The sequence below is a fragment of the Durio zibethinus genome, chromosome 3 (assembly GCF_047325235.1).
Source record: "Durio zibethinus cultivar Kanyao isolate XHJ-2024 chromosome 3, ASM4732523v1, whole genome shotgun sequence".
Taxonomy (NCBI): domain Eukaryota; kingdom Viridiplantae; phylum Streptophyta; class Magnoliopsida; order Malvales; family Malvaceae; genus Durio; species Durio zibethinus.
The window spans coordinates 36,505,291-36,527,942 of record NC_143164.1 but is presented as its reverse complement, the minus strand read 5'-3'; the positions used below and the strand labels follow the sequence as shown (position 1 = coordinate 36,527,942).

General features: G+C 30.5%; 3 protein-coding genes and 1 pseudogene across 4 annotated transcripts; 2 read left to right on the top strand and 2 right to left on the bottom strand.

Annotated features, from left to right (window-relative positions):
• Positions 1 to 62: 62 nt before the first annotated feature.
• On the bottom strand, positions 63 to 3,386 carry LOC111283923 (poly(A)-specific ribonuclease PARN-like). The gene is made up of 8 exons (XM_022872607.2): positions 2,995 to 3,386; positions 2,546 to 2,676; positions 2,144 to 2,338; positions 1,946 to 2,058; positions 1,685 to 1,801; positions 1,490 to 1,604; positions 1,176 to 1,391; positions 63 to 1,025 (listed from the first exon to the last, which is right to left on the bottom strand). The coding sequence occupies exons 1-8, from the start codon at positions 3,321 to 3,323 to the stop codon at positions 376 to 378; spliced, it is 1,866 nt and encodes a 621-aa protein (XP_022728342.2). The 5' UTR covers positions 3,324 to 3,386; the 3' UTR covers positions 63 to 375.
• Positions 3,387 to 5,988: 2,602 nt separating this feature from the next.
• LOC111283499 (uncharacterized protein At5g01610-like) lies at positions 5,989 to 6,961 on the top strand (annotated as a pseudogene). Its single transcript, XR_016341068.1, has 2 exons — positions 5,989 to 6,607; positions 6,710 to 6,961. The product of XR_016341068.1 is annotated as an uncharacterized protein At5g01610-like (transcript).
• A 5,576-nt stretch (positions 6,962 to 12,537) lies between these two features.
• LOC111283509 (putative sodium/metabolite cotransporter BASS3, chloroplastic) lies at positions 12,538 to 16,036 on the top strand. Its single transcript, XM_022872101.2, has 5 exons — positions 12,538 to 13,020; positions 13,575 to 13,670; positions 13,775 to 14,081; positions 14,173 to 14,420; positions 15,474 to 16,036. Exons 1-5 carry the CDS (start codon positions 12,635 to 12,637, stop codon positions 15,688 to 15,690), a joined length of 1,254 nt encoding a protein of 417 aa, XP_022727836.2. The 5' UTR covers positions 12,538 to 12,634; the 3' UTR covers positions 15,691 to 16,036.
• Positions 16,037 to 21,094: 5,058 nt separating this feature from the next.
• On the bottom strand, positions 21,095 to 22,328 carry LOC111283667 (transcription factor IBH1-like). Its single transcript, XM_022872244.2, has one exon. It carries the CDS (start codon positions 21,986 to 21,988, stop codon positions 21,467 to 21,469), a length of 522 nt encoding a protein of 173 aa, XP_022727979.1. The 5' UTR covers positions 21,989 to 22,328; the 3' UTR covers positions 21,095 to 21,466.
• Positions 22,329 to 22,652: the final 324 nt, after the last annotated feature.

Genomic DNA, 22,652 nt, shown 5'->3' with positions numbered 1-22,652 from the left:
AAATCATGCAACAAATCTAAATATGATAAGCAATAAGGTTTCAGCACATGACAGATGATAAATACTCAAAATCAAGGTGTAAAATGTTAGCATAATATCAGCAGCAGCACAAGGAAAACAATAGCCAATGAGACCAAATATTGGTCAATCTGGCTTGATATGCTCTACCTAAGTTTTCAAATACACAGCTGCAATCCAGGGAATTGATCTATAAACAAAATTTCTGTGTTCCTAAAATGTACTCGGCATCAGGCATGCAATCAATGATCCAGACTTCAAAGGCTGGTATCAAATTAGTCTCGAATTAGTATCAACTCCGACTACAACTTGATGCAAATATAGATATTTCTCCTGAGAAGCAGAAACTTTTCTACGTCATAGGTCGTCCAAGTTAATCATCAAGTCATTGCACCAGGAAATCTCTGATGATTTTGTTTCAGAACCAGCTTGAGAAAAGCAATCACGAGTTGCAGAGGCTTTGTCTAAGGAACATGCTAAATCTGTCTCCCATAAACCCAAACTACAGGCCCTCTTGTAAGTCTCATAACCTGCTGCCCTTAAGCCTTCTGAGACCAATTCCCTCAATGATCCAGTGATTCCTTCACTACACATTAAATCCATTAAAGCTTGTGATAAATTGGGTCGCAAGAAAACCACAATGGCACAGCTCTTATCAATTAAACAGACATCAAATTCTTCAGAGAAAAGATCATGCGACCCTTGAAGCAGACTCTTAAGCATTCCGGCAGACAACCTATCCCTAAATCCCCACAAGAAAACTAAATCCTCACAGCCTACTTTTCTTGGGCTCTTTGTCCAAATTCTGATACCCCCATCAACTGATTCTTGGGAACTTCCGCAACATGATTTGAAGACATTTGCATATCCATCAAGGAAAGAAGTAGCATTTTCATCGCTCGACTGGATAGCACCAGGAATGATTTTCAGGACAGTGCATAATTTTGCAAACAAATGACATATTCTCACAACATTTTGCCCATGAATCTTGCCTTCATCTAGCGAAGCTGAAAAACCACAATGTCAAAAAACATCAATGCAAAGTGTGAACAATAACATAGCCATTCGTAGTTCTTGTACATAACCAAGTTAGATGAGAATGAAAGAAGAAATTGATAAAAATCAGCTTTACAATATAACCAGAAGGACAGGCTAACCTCCATAGGAAATTTCTATGTCAATAGGTGCAAAGAACCGATTCTTGAGGTAAGAAATGGCGGCAGGTATGTTGGTCACTTTTTCTGGAGGTCCAACTTCCTTCATCAGATGGTTAACATCAAATATATGGGGAAAAACCGAATGCAACGAGCGAAGGAACTCATCCAAATTGAGGGGAAGTGGAGCTATGAATTTTGAATGAATAACTGAAAAATCTGCAAGAGCAAGTTATTATTTAGGACTGCCATTAATTGAAAACATAACTACTGAAAATAGTGTGAAATTACTAGAAACTTTTTCTATAAAGATACACCATTAAGGGAATTGTGGGAGACAACAGGTTTCTGTGAAGCAGATATCAAATCGATCACCTCTCGAAAGCCTCTTAGCTTCTTGTTTTGTTCCTCTTCTACCTTCTGAAGCTCCCTCTGATAATCAAGATTGACAGAGAGAGTTTAGAAAGAACCAAACCACTCACAGAAATCAAGGATTGAGATTTATTTGCTACCTCAAAAAGACTTTTGTCTTCTTTTGAAGTTGTTAAAACAACACGAACTGCCAGGGTTCCACCACCCTTTGTTGGGATTTTCAAAGCAACAAGGTCATCAGAGAACTCTCCCAACATCTATAACCAATAAAGAAATTTCATGGAATTAATAGCAAAAGAAAAGCCCAAAAGATTGCCATTTCTTATAACAGCATCACATGAGATATACTTTTGCAGGACTCCCTTAATTTAAGGATCTTAATCTTTATTAGGTGAGTATACCTCTAACACAAGTTGAACTTGACGTTCACTGCAAACGTCTATTGTCATGCATGGTCTAGATCCATACTGCTCACCCCGTAAGACAAGTTTTCTCAGTGATTTTATAAGAGCCTCTGCCAACAAGAAGTCAACACGCTGAAAAATAGGAAATGAAGAAAAGACACTAAACAACCAAATATCTAATACTGCATCTTTCACCATCTGTCTTTCTGCTAGGCAAGTCTGTGCATGCTTTTTTCCAATGCTTAACACGGGATTTAACCCTTTCTACAAATACTGTGTCAGCAACAGTAGGCGGTGAAGAAGAAGGTTTCATAACATGATTTATAGCCACTGGATTGCCCATTCGAACTTTTGCTACCAACTCTTGTGCTCTGGATAAGTATGATATACCTACCAAAAAATGAAGAAACTCTTTCAGCTTAGCTCAATATTCCACAATCTACAGAGTATTTAGATCCCAATTATGATTCCGTCCAAATTATGTGGTAACACACGCAATACTAAATTTCTTCACTTAGTTTTGTCACTAGTCATCATGTTTAGAACATCAGATCAATATGGGAGGTTTTCAAAAAGCAGAGAGAATAGGATTTTTACCATCATATATACAGGCATTGAAATCAAAACCTTGCCGAGCCATAGCTGTCAAATACGAAGTTTGACATGAAAAACTGTAAGATGGCATCCCAATGTTTAATTCATCCCTTGGGAACAACTGGAAGTTATATCTGCAATAACAATAAAAATTGTACATTATGACCTAAAAAAAACTAAAAATCAAATTTTAAAAACAGAAGTTAATTTTTTTTAACCCAAAATTTCCCATACCTAAAATTTTAATTTCTAATTTTCCAAATATATTAATGATTTATTTCTTTTTTTTCTTCTAAATTTGATTTAATTTTGCAAATGATAATCTTGAAATAATTTTAAATAGCTGAAATTTTTCAAATTTTAACCTAAATTTACTTACTGCAACTTAAAACTAATTTCTTTTCCAAAAATAAATGAATATATATAAAAGGTATAGAACACAGTCAACTCACGGGTGGGCAGTGAGTTTGGAGCCAGAAATGATAAAGGGGCAGACGGCGAACTGGAGAAGCTGGAATCGGTCGGCGGCGCGTCGGGCCTTGAGATAGGCGGTTTCCGGCGTGTCGAAGGAGGAGATGAGGTGCCAAGCGGCGGAGAAAGAGCCGGTGTTCTGGAGGGAAACCGCGACGAAATCGGAAGAAGAAAGGTGGGACTTGAACTCCTGGAGTGAGTCGTTGAAATTGGATTTCGTCACCTGCTTTACGCTCCATTGTAGCCGATGCTGACGGTTGTTTTGGGATATTTTGGTGCAAAACAGACGCCTTTGTATTAAAGCCACCATTTTCTTGGTCTAATTTTGCTTTGATTCGCTGGGTTTTCAGTGGTTTTAGTTTCGGTGTTATGAACTGCGAAGTAAATTTCCATTGGGTCGGGTAACCCGCAACATGGCCCATGTACTGGACCGGGCCAAAGCTTAGGCAACAGGCCCAATAAATTTTGTTTATCAATTTTTTATAAGTAATAGAAATTTATTTTTGTAATCGGACGTTATTAAAACATGCATATTCAACTTGTATTTTTTTTTCATTTTAATTAATTTAATTTTTTCTTTATAAGTGATCTTTCAAAATTCTAATTCATCAGTCTTTAAAAAAAAAGAAACGAAAATAAGGCCATTATCACTAATAAAAATTCGATAACGTAAATATTACATTTTCATTTTGAAAGTTTTGAATTTAAATTTTAAAATAAATGAGATCTTATTTTAGAAGATAAGAGAATTATCTCCAATATGGTAACACAATATCACATGTACCAAGAATAAAAAAATAAAATAAATATAATATTTTTGTTTTTATAAAAATTAATGTCAGTTAAGGTTTTAAAAGGTCGATAGGATTTTAATTGAATCTAATTCGATTTATAAATATTTTTAATTGAAGATAATTTATATTACAAGGATATTAATAGAAAATGTTCTATAGTAATTTGAATTGGAGATAAATTGTTTTCCTATGCATATGTTTCATTTACTGATTTTTAATTAAAATATTTGTTTGCGTAAATTTAATTAAAATCAAATTTATCACTATATTATAAGTTAATGTTGAATTTTTCGGTTATAATTTAATTTTATTGAATTTCAGTTATTATATTTTCAAATTTGTTGATTTTCGAAAAAAATAACAAAATTTATGAAAAATTTTCATATATGTTAACAATTTTTTTTATGAAATATTTCAATTCCATTATTTTTATTCAAAAATCAATAAAAAATATAAATTAAGTAAAATTGAAGTACGATAATACAATTCACTCTTTGCCATAGTATAATGATGGATTTGACACTAATCTACATAATAAATTGTGCTCTTCTCAATAACAACACTCAAATTAATAGTTGGTCGGCTAAGCAAAATGATGGTTCATAAGTTAATAATAAATAATAATAATAATATATTTTAATACATTATTAGTAAAATTATTTAATTTGATAACGAAATTAATAAAATAATAGATATCTATTTTTTAAATATATATTAAAAAATATACGTTAACTTATTAATTCATATATAAAATTAAAAAAAAATTTACTATCAATATTTTTGATAATTTCTAATAATAATAATGTATGAAATTGAAAAAAAAAAACACAAAATTATTGATGGAAACGGCACACTTTGCTCACAAAAATACAACCACTTATTCAGAAAAAGACATGCTTAGGACAATTTTACTTTTAATGTTCCAATTTCGAATTAATGCCCTGAAATTATTGTTTACCGTTATTATTTATATAAAGACAAAATCATCATCATAATTACTCTCCCAAGTCCAATCCTCCCCATCTTTCACATGCCTTGTCCCCCCCCCCCCCATCTTCTTCCTCAATTTTCCCTTTTCAAGTTTAATTTTTTAAAAAATATTTATTCGTGTTATAATTATATCGATATAATTATAATTTAAAAATTTTGTATATTATATTTTAATTAACTTACTTTAAATCATATATAATTTATTATTGCATTTCAATTAATTGTATTAACGTTGTTTAATATTTCAAACTCATTTATTAAATTATTAATATTTAAAACATATAAAATAATTATATTTTGTATTATATTTAAATAGATTAAATTTATATAAATGTATAAATTATATCATATCGTATGATCTGTTTTATGTTGTATTAATAAAATTTGTACAATTATTTATTTGTTCTACTTTTATTTTTTTACCATTATAACAAAGTAACCAATATTGAATTCTAGTTCAATTTTGTTCTTTTTTTTTTTATTTTCTTTTTGGTGTTTAAGAAATGTAATGGGTTCATGTTTGGCTAAATGTGTCGGTTTTCTTTTTGGTAGCTGAGATAAAAGAAAAAAATTGGTTTGAAATTATAATGTTTACTTCACTTTTTTATTTAATTTATATTAAGTTTAAATAAAAAGTAAAAATTGAATTAAATTATATATTTTTATTCATTTTTTTTATTTTTAAAATTTTTATAAAATAAAATTAATTATTTTATACTTAAATTTATTTAAATATATTAAAAATAATATATAAAAAATTAAATTTAAAAAATTGATAAAACAAAAAATTAAAATTCAATTTGAATTATATAAAAACAAATAAAAATAATTAAATTTAAATCAATTCATATAAAAATTAAAATCAAATTCTAAAATTTTATAATTTTATACATTATTAAAAAAAAAACCTCCGATTAAATTTTATCTCTTATCACCGTTAGCAGTTTTACCGTATTGAAAAGCCCATTAGACCATCATATATCTACGTGGCAGTAAAAAACTGGTTGAACCGTACGATAGTGAAAAATCCAAACCGTATAGGATAACGGCGAGTGTCCAAAAAAGAGGGGTGGACTTACCACCAATAATTGATCATTCTCCTAAGACACTCTGTACTCAAGCTGGCAACACTGTCTCCTTCCTTCCACTCCCCTTTTCTTCTCTGATTCTTCCCCCATTTTCGCTTCATCCCACATTTAATTTCCTTAAACCCTAACCCTAAATTTCCTCATTGTATTGTAAATACCCTTAAAAAATCCCCCAATCTCCATGCTCTAACACAAAGTACCTCTACAAAAAAGAAGAAAAAAAGAACGAAGAAATTATGATTCCTTTAATTCCTACCATATTTCTTCACTTTATTTTAATCGTCACGGTTGCCAACGGCGAGCAGGATTCAATTTACGAGATCCTAAAGGCACATGGGTTGCCCATGGGGCTGCTTCCGAAGGGGATAACCCGATTTGACTTCGACGATGGGGGCCGGTTTGAGGTCCATTTGGATCAGGCTTGTAATGCCAAGTTTGAAAGTGAGTTGCATTATGATAGGAACGTGTCGGGGACTTTGAGTTACGGGCAGATCGGGGCTTTGTCGGGGATTTCGGCTCAAGAATTGTTTCTTTGGTTCCCTGTTAAAGGGATTCGGGTCGATATTCCGAGCTCGGGTCTTATTTATTTTGACGTCGGTGTCGTTTTTAAGCAATTTTCGTTGTCGTTGTTCGAAACGCCGAGGGATTGTTTGGCGGTTCGAGATTTAGAATTGGTTAATTCGATCCGAGATGGCAAATTTTTGGCTGAAGCAATTGCCAAGGTTCAATTTTTTTTTTTTACTTCCTTTACTCTTGATTGATCAATACTTTGTGAAATATAACCTAATTGAATAGCATAATTTAATTTTTTATACAATTTGTAGAGTCAATCTGCGAAACTTCGATATGAACTTGATCAAGAAAATTTTGGGAGGAACGATATGTAGAAAGGTGGACAAAAGAGGTTGTGCAATAGCTCAATCAGTTTAGCTATCAAGCGTTTTCTTAGGGCCCCATGTCCCTCCACGTTGTAAATTTTCGTCGGAGAGTCTGCTCTAGGAGGTCGTTACGCTTCCATCCTGTGTGCTTTGCTTGCGTTTTTTTCTTTATTCTATATGGTGCAGAGTCGTCGACATGCCAAGTCCAGCTGGCTCCTTTCTATGCGAGGATGGCCGATGAGGAGAAAATGAAAGATTGGAATGCTATATTTTCGATGATCTTCATGGTTGGTTTACCCTATGGAAGATAAAATGATGATGGGAGCATTTAGTCGGCGATTTCAGATGATAAAATCTACGAAATTTTATTCATATGTTAAAATTTTCATTGTATTATGAATATAAGCACGGTTGTTAAATTGAGTCACTTTTTGTTGTAGTAAAAGATTCTAGATTGAGGAGACAAGAACAAGTTCAAGAATAAATTATGATATAAAGTTCAATAATAAAACTTTCTTGCTTCATTTCCATTATTTATTGTTTGGTTAACATTTTAAAGGCCATGGTATGCTTGAATATTGTGTTTCAGCTGTTTTGTTGATTATTTCTAATATTTAGTTTCCCCCTGTTCTGTATCAGTTATGTGTAATCTATATCATGTCACTGATGAGTGAAATGGAGGGAACTATGGGTGGGCGTACTGAGGACATTGTTATTTTATTGTCTTTTTTTTTTCCCCTTTTCCTTTTCTTTAAAGGGACTTACATTGTTATGCTTAGGTAAAAACCTCGGTAGAATCTGTTTTCATTGTCAAGAGTCTGAACAGGGGTTTGTGACTTTGTGTAGGGATGGGTCATGGGAATATATTTCTCCCAAGGATTTTGAACTAGCACTCTCTTCTCCAAAAAAAAGATTGAGTGTACATTTTTTCCTTTTATTTTCTTTGGCTTTGGGTTGGGATGTTAAAGCTTTTGCAAAATTAGTGTTAACTCTTGGGGGTAATGCCATGTGCTTATTTTCTGGGCATGCAATGAGGTAGTGAGAAGCTTTTTGAAATAGCTTATTTTCGTATTTAAGTTAATGGATTTTAGATCAGTTAATATCCAAAATCAGAGAATCACTGCATATGTGGTATACTTCAGTACACATTTCTGCATCATGGAGTTTGGTTAGATTTTCTATATCTGTTAAATGTATAATCTGTCCCATCTTCATCCTTAATTATCCATCCCCCCCCCCCTCCCCCATGTAAAAGCATGTAGATTGTCATATGAGATAGTAGATGCATACCAATCTTGTAAGCAATCATATCTTCACCTTGAACAACTTGGTAGTGCAATATCGAATAAGAAATTAGATGTGCCTAAGCTATAAGCAGTCAAGCTTGGGATGTTTCATCTGAGAATGTTTGAATTGAGTAAACCTGCTATATTGGCCCTTAGGCTTTGCTGATCCTTATCGGATGGCTTTGAACTAGGCCAATGGACCTTCATTAAATTTGTTTGTAAGTTGAACTTTTCCCCTTTACTGCACCACTTCACTGTTTCTTCTTCATGTTAGATATAGATTTTTTTGCGGCCAAACTTTGAAATCGACACTCCAAAAAGCTGACTTTCTTTCATTTCTGATGGGGTTATAGGTTAGGCTAACATGCTTTTCTCTTGAAGTTATTATATCTCAGGTGAACTTGCCATTCTTTTTCCATTGTTTGATCCTGCCTGGTAAGGTGAATTGAATGCATTAGGGTTTCAAACAGCTCAACCTTGAGTTGACATGCTGTTAATGAACCATAGTATAGTCTGTAGAACAAATCTTTATTTACTTTAGAAACATTTTTTTTTCTTTATTTAGTATTTTATATGCTTTGTTGATGTCGTGAAATTTTACTATTGCTGGCAATACTGACCTCTGAACGGAGAAAGATTCATTTGGGTAGGGAATGGGTCGGGTGGGGTCACCGGCCAGCTTGGCCGGTTGAATTGTATGTAGCATGTGATATGATCATCAACGCACACACCACATGCCACCTTGTCCTTGGCTGCTTGAGCTGACACTCTAAATCTACGCATATGTAGTAGTATTATTGACAGTAATAGATTAAAGGTTTGAAAGGGTCAGTCTGCATTTTTGTTGGTAGTAAGTATGTTAATTTTTAAATACGATAGGACAATATGTTATAAAAATAATATAATTTAAAATTTTTATAAAAGCCAATTTGGATAAAAATAAAAAAATATATTTTATATTTAATACATAATAATTTTTACATTTTATATGTATTAAAAAAAAAAAAAACACGAATACACATTGTTTTTAAATATTATTATATGTTTGAGAACAAGCCTCCAATTACGGCAGTCAGAACATACCTCTGAAATAGTACTATGTTTTTTTCCTAACTTAAATTTTGTCAGATACTAATATTATTTTACTGAGATATTTCAACGAATTGTTTATATGAGACATTATAATTCTACAGTTCAATTACAATCAAATATAAAAATAATAATAATAATAACAAGAGAACCCAATAGCATAATTAAGGTCAACATCAGAAAATGACGTAACTTAATGGTGCCTTTACTGGTGCATGTCCATTGCAGAATTGTTTTTTCCATTCTAAAGAATCGCTACCCTGCAATTGTAACTATAACATAAAATTTGCATCTTCTTCCACCATTTTTTATGTTCAAATCGTGTCTTAAAAAAAAAAAAAACCAGGGTTTTGTTAACAGTCCTGATAATGATATTATTTATAATAATATTTAATTAATATTGTAATTTTTAATGCATTTAAATAATTTTTTTATTAATTAAGTTTTAACTCGTAATATGTATTTATATATTTTAGGGGCATTTTTAAACTTAAAAAGTAGAGTAGTTTTTTTCATTAAAGATTATCAATAAATAATTAAAATTATTTTTAATTTTTGAATCAACTGACTTGATTTTAGAGGTTATATCTACCCAATCATCTTATTAATCTATTTAATAAATCCCTTTTAATACTTATTTGTTATCCTCAAAGTAAACACTCAAAGTTTAAGTTAATTCAATCTATCGTATCATATCAAGTTTTAAGGTTTACTTTGGATAAATAATCATGTCTTTTTTTTATAGATTAAATAGGATAATTCATGTATCATTTTAACATCTTATTGTTTTATTTTTTTATATTTTTATTATCTTTTTCTATTGATATCTAATTTAAATATCGAAACATAACAATTGAAATTATTCTCAATTTTTATTTTTACTTGCTCTTTTTCTCTTTCTTATCAATTTTAAGATTTTATCTTTAAAAAAATAGCTCCGCACAAATAATATATATATATATATATATTAATCAGATTTTAAAAATTACATATTGAGTTAGACGCGTAACTCTTGAATTGAAATAGACACAGGGTTAAAGATAAATTAAAATTTAAATATGAATTTGTTGGACTATGTGTATTGGAGTTTTACTATTCTTATTTCTTTTGTACAAAAACAAGGGAAAAAATTTTTTAAAAAAATTCATGGATAAAAGGACACCAAAAAAGTATAAGGGGGGAATCAGAGGATATTTCTAGAAGGAAACAAAGCAGCAAAACACGTGGCTAACTATCGTAATGTTATTGGCATACATGGACATGCAGCGCCTTGATCGTCTGACCTTTTTCTTACAGTTTCCAAACTCCAATCCAATGTTTCTTTGACACGTGTATTGGAATCTCATCGCTTCATTTATTACATTGGACAAGTTTCCCATGCCCTGGCGAAAAAAAAAGTCACGTTTCCTATGGTATGATGAATGGAGTTATTTCATTTGGTATGCCCTCAAATTCAATCATAATTTTGATTGTTTCTTAAAACTTTTTAAATGAGCGAAATATTAATCTTGTTGGGTGATATTGATTAAAGTAATATTAAAAAATAATTAATATATTATTTTTAAATTTAATGAAAATAAGGCATATGATTTTTTATAAAATAATATTTTAATTATTTTTAATCAATATTTATAAACATTCATTATTCAAACCCTTATAATTAATTCATTTGTGCCTTCAAATTCAATCATAATTTTGATTATTTCTTAATACTTTTGTAATTAGAGAAATATTAATCATGTTCGGTGATATTAATTAAAAAAGTATTAAAAAATAATTAATGTATTATTTTTTAATTTAATAAAAATAATACATATTATTTGTGTCGAGCTTCACTCTCATGATGTCTCTGAAAAAAAAAAAAAATTGGCAACAAGAGGCAAATATAAGATGTATTTTCTACATTTACAATCCGACAAGCAAATCAAGTAGAATGAGGTAAAAAAAATTAGGAATGAAGAAATGAGACTATGATAAACTTATTTTAATAGTGTTGAAACTTTCATATTTATAAGTGAGCAATACGAGATTATCAAAGGATAATAAAAACAATAACAAATTGATGTAGCACTAAGTATGTCAGACAGACCCAGCATATCAAAATGATATGAATGACAGAAATATCTATGATTGTTTGTTAAAGGCTTTTAAAAGGGAAAAAAACTATTATATCATTTTGATCACCAAATACTTTTTAATACATATGATTTTTTTATAAAATAATATTTATGATTTTTTGTAAAATTCAATCACAATATTAATTGTTTCTCAATACTTTTGTAATTAGAGAAATATTAATCATGTTCGGTGATATTAATTAAAGTAATATTAAAAAATAATTAATGTATTTTTTTAATTTAATGAAAATAATTCATATTGTTTGTATCGAGCTCTGACCTCGTGGCATCATTGAAAAAATAAAAAATAATGGAAATAAAAGGCAAATAAAGGATATATTTCTTGCATTTGTATCTTGACGCGTAAATTAAACAGAATGAGATAAAAAAAAAATGAATGAAGAAATGAGATTATGATTAACTTACTTTAGTGGTGCTGAAATCTTCATATTTAGAGTTGAGTAATAAGAGACCATCATAGGACAATAAAGATGATGCCAAACTAATGTGATACTAAATATGTCATATTGATATAAATAATAAAAATATTTTTAATTGTTTGCTGAAGGCTTTTAAAAGGAAAAAAATATAATTGTATTTTTTTGTCACCAAATACCTTTTAACACATGATTTTTTATAAAATAATATTTTAATTGATATTAATCAATATTTATAAACATCATTATCCAAACCCTTATAATTAATTCATGCCTTTTCCATATTCCAACGGTGAATGCACTACAATATTTTTTTGCCTAAGGTGGTGAACAATTAAATCATCATGTTTAATAAAAAAAATTAGTGATCATATGATACGGTGATTTCAAATTATGATTTTACAAAATGATAATTCTAAATTATTGAAAGTAATTATATTATTATCTCGAAAGGTGATTTGATTTTTATTTAAAAAGATAAAAAAAATTTATTTTATAAAGATGAAATGATTTGTGAAACTAGTTATAAACAATTTTTATGAATTTGAAATACAGTAAATTGATTGTCATTTTAGTTATAATTTGCCTATGGACGCATACAAAAGAAACATGGACGGAGAAATTTGTAGATATGGTTTTCTGTTTTAAGATACGGGAAGATTGTAGAAATACGCATAAAATAAAGGACTCCATTGCAAATACCCTTAAATATCTTTGATGTAACATTTTTGAACTCATCATCACCGTCCAATTCCAACAGATGAAAACAAAGAACACCAACTAAAAGTGTCCTATCAACCACCCTAAAACTTCCCTGAAAACTTATATAAATCAACCCCATCACTGTATCTCCCGTAGCCTCTTCTCATTTAGTTTCCTCCAACCTTCATTACTAACTTTCCTTTCCGGCCGGCCACCACATCTCTCCGGAACCGGGCGAAAATGAGCTCAATCACTCCCTTTCTTTCTCTTGCAGCCCCCACTACCACCTCCTTCACTTCGAAACCGAAGCAACTCTCAGTCTCTTCCAAGCCAACGACGTCGTGTTATTGTTGCTATTCGAATAATGGTTTGAAGCTGCGTGGGAGGAAGGGTTATTTTGACATTACCAAAAGAAATGGAGGAGGGCTGTTTGTATTTGCCCGTTCGACTACCCCGTATGTCCGGAGAGTTGGGTGGCAAAGGCTTTCGTTTGGGTATGAAACAGGTGGTGGGGCCACGCAAGTAGCAACGAAGGGTGATTTGTCTCAGGTTTTGTCAGCGATGCTTCCTTTTGTTGTCGCTGTTACTGCTGTTGCTGCTCTTGTTCAACCCTCCACTTTCACCTGGTAAGCTTCTTTGTTTTTAATTTTTCTTTTGATCTTTTTAATCAGTTTTTGATTAATTACATTCTTTAGTATTTCTGGGTTTTCCTTTTTTTTTTGGAAATTTCACTATTTCTTTTGTATTTCTTGATTTATATATGGTGGTTGTTCATTAAAGTTTCTGGCTTTTTGCGTTTCAAATTCTTGCTCTTTTGACTGGTTTAGCTTTTAGTGTTGAATGGTTTTTATTTTTTCTTTAATGGCTTTTTTTCCTTTTTTTAAATTCTATTTAATTTTTTTTCAAAGTTGTCTTTTTTTTACCAGAAATGCCAATTGTTTATTACGCAATAGACAAAGATTCTGGAATTAACAAATGAAAAATGGGATTGCTTTTACATGTTTGATTTCAAGATCAGGAGAGAATCCAGTTCTCAGCTTAATAATATTTCAAAAATTTGCTATATTTACCCTGTTTTTGTATGAATAATGATGTTCATTTCCATAAGTTAATTCATTATATCAATGTTTGTAATTGTTTAAGGTAGAAAAAAAATTAGTAAACAAAAACATATATGCAGGGTATCTAAGGATATGTATGCTCCTGCTCTTGGTGGGATTATGTTGTCGATTGGAATTAGACTTTCCTTTGATGATTTCGCACTTGCAGTCAAAAGGTAAAAGTATATATCATGTGCAGTATCATATAGCTGCTAATTATGTTATTTTATCTGTTCAATTTGAAACTTACTCTAGTTTTTATGATTTTGTTTCATTGCAGACCTTTACCACTATCTGTTGGACTTATTGCACAGTATTTGCTTAAACCGGCTCTTGGGATTATAATTGCAAAGGCATTTGGCATGTCTCCGATATTTTACGCAGGCTTTATCCTCACATCTTGTGTTGCAGGGGCTCAGTTATCTAGCTATGCTAGCTTTTTGAGCAAAGGAGATGTGGCAGTGAGTATTCTACTCACTAGCTTTACCACCATTGCTTCAGTGCTTGTCACACCTCTTTTAACTGGCCTTCTCATTGGATCTGTTGTTCCTGTTGATGCTGTTGCTATGTCGAGGTCTATTTTACAGGTAATGTGGTGATTGAACAGATATACATTCTCAAGCTAGCATTCCTTTTCTTGGTGAAATGTATAATGTTTTGCTTAGTTTTTCTTGTTAGGTTGTTCTTGTTCCTGTCGCTCTTGGGCTTGTGCTCAATACCTATGCAAAACCTGTCATCGCTATCCTCCAACCTGTGATGCCTATTGTTGCTATGATCTGTACTGCCTTGTGCATTGGTAGCCCTCTTGCCTTGAATAGGAGTCAAATTCTTTCAAAAGAGGGTCTACAATTGGTTCTTCCTGTTTTGACATTTCATGCTGTGGCATTCGCTATGGGATATTGGATCTTAAAAATTCCTGCTTTCAGGTAATTTAAAACTTGTGTATGACATTGATGTATGTTAGAAATAGTCCTACTTCGGTTTATTTAAGCATCCATGTCACCTATTTTGCTTGATGGAAGACTAAGGGGATAATTCTGTGTGAATGGATCTTTTATATTGGCCTGGTATTGAGGTTTGATACTTTCGTGCTGTCTGCATTATGTTTGTTAGATATTAACTTATGAAGAGGGCTTTGTTAAGGATAGTGATGTTATTTTCTGTATAAGATTGGTCTCTGCCATACTTTGGCATCTATAAATAATGTATTGCATTTGCTTGTGTTGAATCAAGCTTTTGTCTGAGGAATGACAGGTTCCCATTTTCTTACATATAGAACCGGAATATAACAGTTGCATGTCATCAGGTTTCTTTTTTTTTTTTTCTCTTCTTTGTTTCTTAGGTTTGAGAAAATATCAGGAAGTGGGTAACCTGAGCCATCAAAATTCTGGAGGCTATCCATCCATCCTTATCGTCATGATCCCCTTATACCATGCTCATAAAATTTAGACCAACACCAAAGAGCATTAGGATAACAATGTCACCTTTAAAACCAAATATAAGCTGTGACCACAATATTTTCTTTGTCTGATTGATCATTCCTGATATCTATTTCAACGTAACAGAAGAAATTTTCTGATTTTGCGGAAGCATATGAAATTCATTAAATTTCACACATTTAGCAAGACTTCTTGTGGAGGAGTGGCTTGATCAAGCATTGTGGTTTTAGGACATTTGGTGGATAGCGCAATATGATGATTGGAGCTTTGTATACTACCTTTCTTGGGTAGCCTCAGAATCTTTTCTTATTTCTGTCTATTTCATGCCTTTCCAAGTTTTCTTTCAATCTCCAAGGGCTTTTTGTTTTGAACATGACAAAGAAATGTATGCCAATCTGGCAGAGAAGTTGCCATTCTGATTCTTTAATGTTCCCTTGATTTTCTTGCAGCTTCCCTTAATTTGTTTTACCCGTGAATCTGTTTTTACTTGCTTTTTTTTTTTTAATCCAGACCATCTGATATGAAGTGGCTCTTGTACAGGCAAAGAGAAGAAGTTTGCCGGACAGTTTCATTATGCACAGGAATGCAGAGCTCCACCATGGCAGGGCTTCTTGCAACCCAGTTCCTCGGAGGTAGTAGTCAAGCAGTTCCACCAGCGTGCTCTGTTGTTGCCATGGCTGTTATGGGTCTTTCTCTTGCCTCTTTCTGGGGCAATGGTTTCCGTATTCGAGACCTACCATCACTACTCATCCCATAAACTGGCTCTGCTGTCTAGGCTTAATGAAGCAAAACTCGAAACATCTTTGGGGACTGAAACAAGCTAATTTTAACGTGCAGAGAGAGATGGTCATGTTTTAACTGATCCTCACATGAACATGATCCTCCTCGCAATGGAACAGCAATAATGGATCCAGCGCAAGCCGGTCAAAAATCAAAATGTTGTACGGTAGTGAAAAAAGAAATAAACATAGAAAGCGGAAAAATGACTGTACCTAGGAGTTACTATAGTTAGAAAGGCGCTTTCTCTAGCTTCACCTTAAGGCGCTAACGTATGTATGTATAGTATAGATAAGGTATATAAATCACAAAATATTGTGCATCAATCTGGATGTTCAGTCTCCCTTTCTCTCTCATTGCCACACTCCCAAACATTCACTGTATCCAGGGGCAGGTCATAGTGTTTCTTGCGCAGAAAAGATAAAGTGCTTTTAGTGGACGAGTTTTTAAGCTTCTCCATAATGAAGTCTCCTATCAAGTCCATGACAACAGTTGGGTTAAGTTCGGCTTGATTTTGAGACATGGATTTAACACAGGGCTTACTTTGGTCACTTTTTTTTGTCCCAATAGCATGCAGATTCATGATATGAACATAGAAAGCCATGAACAAAGTTAAGACGCTGTTAGCCCAATCCGATCTAATACATTTTATTCATGGGAAAATTGGCAAGAAGTCATTGGATAACAGTTACCAACAGCTCAAAGCCACAAGTTTAGGTTCTTCATCTGAATGGGGGTCAATTGGCATGTAAGACAGAACAAGATTAACAACCCAAAAGCAATTGGTCACTGTCAGGTTTTGAACTGTGAGGGTTTGAATAGAAAATTTCTGCTCCATTCACGTTCCAAGCATTCCAGTGATGGGAGAATATGGTGGACCCTGGAATAAATTTCCAATTTGGCACCGCAATTATGGGCTACAAAAATGCTGTTTCAACTTTCAAGCATATATTTTCATCTAAAAAGATGAGTTGATTAGCCACTGACATGACCTTTTTTCTATATTGAGCTGGACTTTTTCCTGTTGCTTACTATTTGCATGGACATGATTGATAAGCTGTTGAAATATTCTGATATTCGTTTCCGACATGTTGATATGCAAAAATCAAATCTCTAGCTGTCTGGAAAAACAAGACCACCCCATCTTCTGTCTCTCTTTCCCTTTTGTTCTTCCGAGAGCTATCCTCGTCATTACCAATACAACCTGTTGAGATCCTGCCATTGTTTCTGCTGGTTCTTGAACTTGTCATTACCACTTATCTTGGGTTAAAAATGGTCGTTTGGAGAAAAATAAGGGAAATTATCGATCGGACCAGAACTAACCCTCAGCGCTTCGAACAAAGTTGGCAATCTTTGGCCAGGTAAGTTCCTTAAACGCTCTCTCGCAAAGTAGTAGTACTATTGGGTTTGTTGTGGCTTGGTTGTTCCTTTCATCATCACAAAGCTTCTATACTTAAAAAGCTTGTTTCATGGCTTCATATAAAGAAAATGACTTACATTCATGAAATTTTTTTTATTAAAACGAGTAAATAAAATTAAAATCAATAAATTAAAAAATCTCGTCATATAAATCAATCATGTAAAATTTAAAAAAATTTGAAAAAATTTTAATATATTTATTAAATAGATATTTTTAATAAAAATATTAATAAAATTTTTATCATTAAATAAATATCAATAAAATTTAAATTATAAATAATTTTTTCATATTATTTATTTTCACATTAAATTTTTTAATTTAAATTTTTTATTAATTTATTTTTAATAAAAAATTTTAAGAACTTTACCAATACAATTTCATGTAGATTTTGTCCCCGTATAAATGTGTACTATCCATCGGGCTCAAGAAAAAAAATTATGATAAAACATAAATTATATTATTATAATATTAAACTTGCACAGAACACTCCAAATGTGAAAAGTCGAAATAATAAAGTAAAAATTATTAATACTCATTCTTTTCATTTTTTTTCCCTCGGTTATATTGTAATATCATGCAATATATAGTAACTTTGAATCTATAAGGATTTTGGAATCATTTAATACCATGTGAAATCTTAATATTTTTCATAAAATATATCTTTTTATATTATTAATATATATGCAAGAACTATATTAATAAAAATATAAATTTTAAAATTATCAATTTAATCAATTCATAATTAAATAAATATATAAAACATATAACACATCAAATAAATAATTTTACTTATGAAAGATTTTTCTTTTAGATAGAAAAATAATAAATAAATTGATTATTAAAATTAAGTTATAAGGTCTTATAAAAAATATAAAAAATTAACAATTTCAATTTGGGACGACCATTTTATTTAATAATATATATTAGGGATTTAAAATTATCCCTCCCTAGATCCTACCATCCTCAGCCCTGTATGTAAGGAAAGAAAAAGGATTTATTGCTCTTTAAAGAGACAAGAAAATATTATATGAGTGTCGAAATATATATTTTTATTTAAATTATATTATATAATTATATAATTAAAAAAAATTAATTATTATATATAATAATTAAATAATAAATATTTATTTTAACATATTTATACGTGTGATGTGTAATAAATGATTGATTTTTTTTTTTGTTAATTTAATTTTATAATATGATTTAAATGAAAGGGACATATACTTATGAAGAAGTTTTAGTGAAAGTAATAATGTGATTATAGAAGATGTTATTATTTTTTTTAATTTTGATTTTTTCATCCAAATAAAAAAGTCAAAATATATCACTCTCTTTTATCAATAAGGGCTTTGTTTTATATATATATATATATATATATATATATATATATATTATAAGAGGAATGTACCCAAATTAAAAATTCATATAAAAAAATGGATTGAGTTAAGATTTCGAACCAATTACAGTATCTCTCACTCACGAAAAAAGATTGTATGAAACAGTTATGCCATATCATTATATATCTATTTCATTTAAATTATGTCATATAATTATATCATTAAAAAATTAATTATTTATTACACGACAGATGTTATAAGTAAATGGTGAATATTAATTTTAATAAATAATTAATTTTTTTCGATAATATAATTATGTGATATGATATACATGAAAGATAAATTTGCTCACACGTAACTGTTTCATACAATCATTTATCTTTATCCAAATAACTTAAGTCCGAGAATATTGTGAAGTTTTTATATTTAATTGGACTTCATTGCTTGAAAAAATTCTACCAATTCTTATAAATATATAACATGATTTATTCTATCAACAAATTTCTTATAGATTAATTGTTGAATTACTAGAAAAAAGTGGGACAAAAATCATGATGAACTAAAAATCAAATACTAATGAATACAAGTGTTATTTTACACACTTTAAATAAAGAAAAGTTATAACTTCTCATTTAAGAAAATAAAAATAAGAATAATCTAACTCGAAATTTAATTATTTTGAATCTGTATTCATGAAAGTTAATAAGTGAATTTTGATAGATAAAGTTTAGAAAATAAAACTATTTTAAAGAAAAATATTCCATTATTGAATTTCATACCTAATGGAACCCCATCTCACAAACTAGCTATAATTTGCTTCAACAACCATTAAAATTTCCAAATTCTTTGAAGAATGTTGTTGCCACATAAAAAAATTTCAATGTTAAGGGAATCCAACCCATCATTGATGTGCTAGTTGTCAAAAATCTTTTAGTAATCCTAAAGCAATTCTAATTAATTTTGGGTTAGATTCCTCTTCAAACAAGGTATCAGAGTTAGGTTATCTCGTCAATTCTTTTTATTTGTATACCTAAGCATATAATCAATAGACCATTCATTATTTTTTTTATTCCTTTTTCTCTTAATTAAATTTTTATTGACATATAAGTTGTCTTTTGATCAAAATTTGCCACAAAGAATCAAACATTTTTTTTTTTGCACACAAGGTGAAAAAGCTTCATTTGCAATCAACTTTTCTTTTACTTACATTTACGTAACGATCAAAACATGCATATATATATATATATATATATTTATAAAATTTAATTTAAAAAAAATTAAATATCTTTTCTCTTTTACGTAAAATTCATGACGTTTCTATAGGAAATAATTAAATCGGTAATCAAAATTAATTGTTGTTTTTAATATAATGATATTTATTTATTCCACAAGATTCATGGACCTATCATTTTGATATTCAATTTAGACTTCATTTGCAAGATCCATAAAACTCTAAATTCAGTCAATAATATTATAAACTTGATATTAGCCAGGATATCTTTTAACATTTTACGTACGGATCATAGGTTCTTCCCTCCATCAGAACAATATATAGGGTCGTAATGCTCACTGCTGTTAGCATAATGTTCTAAATTTTTTTATGTATTGCCCCTAATTTCCACTCAATGTCCACACAAAAATAACAGCAACCCTAATTTGAGAAAAATAGCCTTTGGGTAAAGGTGTATGTTTTGGGGGATTTTGTAAAGTATCCCTTTGAGAAAATATTTTTTGTTTTTATTTTTTATTTTTTATTTTTTAAAAAATATATTTGGCAAACGAAAATAAAAATTATTTTTTAAAATATAAAAATATAAAAATAAATAAAATATTCAATAATATTACTATTAATGTCATTTAATTATAAATATAATTATTAATTATTAATTAATGATGTTAAAAAGTGTTTAAATATGAAAACTTACAAAACTCAAGGAAAAAAGTAATATACATCCATTGTTTTCATAATTGAAAACATTTTTTAAAAACTTGATTTTATTTTCAATTACCAAACACGTTTTTAATCATATTTTTCATTTTTTTGAAAAATTAAAACAGAAAATGGCTCTGTTTTTTGAACTTTTGGTTTCAGAAAGCAAAATCATTTTTTGTTTTTATTTTCTTGAGTAATTGAAAATAAAAATGAATAAAAAAAAACTAAAATGGATTAAAATATTAAAAAAAAGATGTTTTCAATTGTAAAAATAATGAATATACATTAATTACTTTTTTCTTTGTGTTTTGTAAGTTATCATATTTGAACACTTTTTAATATCATTAATTAATAAATATATATTATATTTATAATTAGATGTCATTAATAATAATATCATTGAATATTTTATTTATTTCCTTTTTTTATTTTTAAAAAATAATTTTTATTTTCATTTACCAAATACATTTTTTAGAAAACAAAAATAAAAAATGAAAACTATTTTTTAGAAAATAAAAATAAAAAATAAAAACAAAAAACATTTTCTCAAACCAAAAATTAGTTTCTTTGGCTTTTTCCCTTTTTTTTTTTTTTTTCTAAAAGCTTTTGTTAATTACAATCTTAGATAAGGAAATTTTGTTTTTTCAGCTTGTCATACTATGATAAAATCAGTTCATTTTCTAAGAGAGAGAGAAAAGAAAATGAAAATTGATAATTGATCAACCAAAAATTGTAGAAACCCAGAAACAAGAAAAACAAAAACCCTCAATTAACAGGAAATGACTCCAAATTATATGTAAAATAGAAATATCAACAACTATACAAACAGTTTATAAAAAAGATTAAAAAAAAAAAAAAAACCCCCAATATGTATCTGACACAGATTGTGCATGCAGTGTCTTCATGACTTGGTACTCACCGTGTGTTTAAAAACTATTTCAGCTGCCCATATATCTGCTCCCTAAAGAAAATAGACAATCATCTATGTATAAACCATATTTCCTTTTTCAACAATATGTTCCTCTTAGATTTATATTAATATATATATATTTATATATATAATTACTCAGAGAGAGTAGAAATCGACAATTTTTCTCATCAACTGTACCTGGGTGGTAAGGCACTTTATGTAATGTGCAGTCTCATCCAACAAGTTGCATAAATCCATGGCTTCACCACCTGGAACAAGCTCTCTTAGCTTATCTGCTTGCCCCACAAACCTATCCTGATGATCTTCCTCAGTTGTTGTCTTGTTTTCTATTTCATGACTTGTTTTTTTCATGATGGCTTGACGAGAAGTAATAGTACTAGTCTTGACTGATCTTCTGCGCCCTAAAGATGCCAGTTGGAGACAAGACCGGCTTCGAAGCTTCCAAAGCGTTGCCCTACTCCAAGTTCTCCTCGACCTAACCGAGGACGCCATGGACTTGTCAGCTGCAACCTTAATTCTTCGATAACGTTGGAAGATCTCTCTGGGAGAAGATGGTGAGATGGGTTTCCGAGCATTTATTCTAGTCAGAGCCCGAAGGAACCTAGTGGTGAACCTGGATTTCAGAGAACTACTAGGGTTCAGGTGTGAAGAATTCATGTGGGATGAACTAGGGTTTTGCTTTTTGGGATATGGAGATGGATAAGAGATATAACTAACTGCCGTAGGCTTTGCCTTTTTTGGATGGATCAGAGGACAAATGAAAAACTAGTTGGGGTGTGGGAATTGAAGAGAGATTTTGTTTTCTGACACAGAGGGGCCAGTTGCCCAGAAACAGATTCTGACTTCTCTGACACAGTATCTATATAGACCAACCAGACAACAAGAAAGTAGACAGAGATGTGGCTATGGGAAATTTCAAGAACAAAAACATGTTTGTGAGAGGAGAATGAAGGGATTGGAAATGGGAGGTGTAAAGAAGAAGGAGACTTGGGAATCAACCTTTGATATATATATTATTATTAATATTACAATTGAATTATACGTTTATGCTTTCGTTTTCAGTTTGGGGTTTTGGAGGTGGGAAAGTGAGTTTTGTGGGGCTGAAATACCCAACCACCATATGAACGCACATGGTTCCATTTTTCCCACTTGGATTGTAGGGCCTCCCCTTTCTTTTGGTCTTTCATCTCTCATTCATTTTGCTCTGTGGTGAATCTTTTGTTTTTTCAAGTAACTAAACTTTGAATTAATGCCTTATTTCTGCTTAGAAACATATAGTGCTAAGAATGACAGTGACCCATATGGGTCTTAATTGATGATG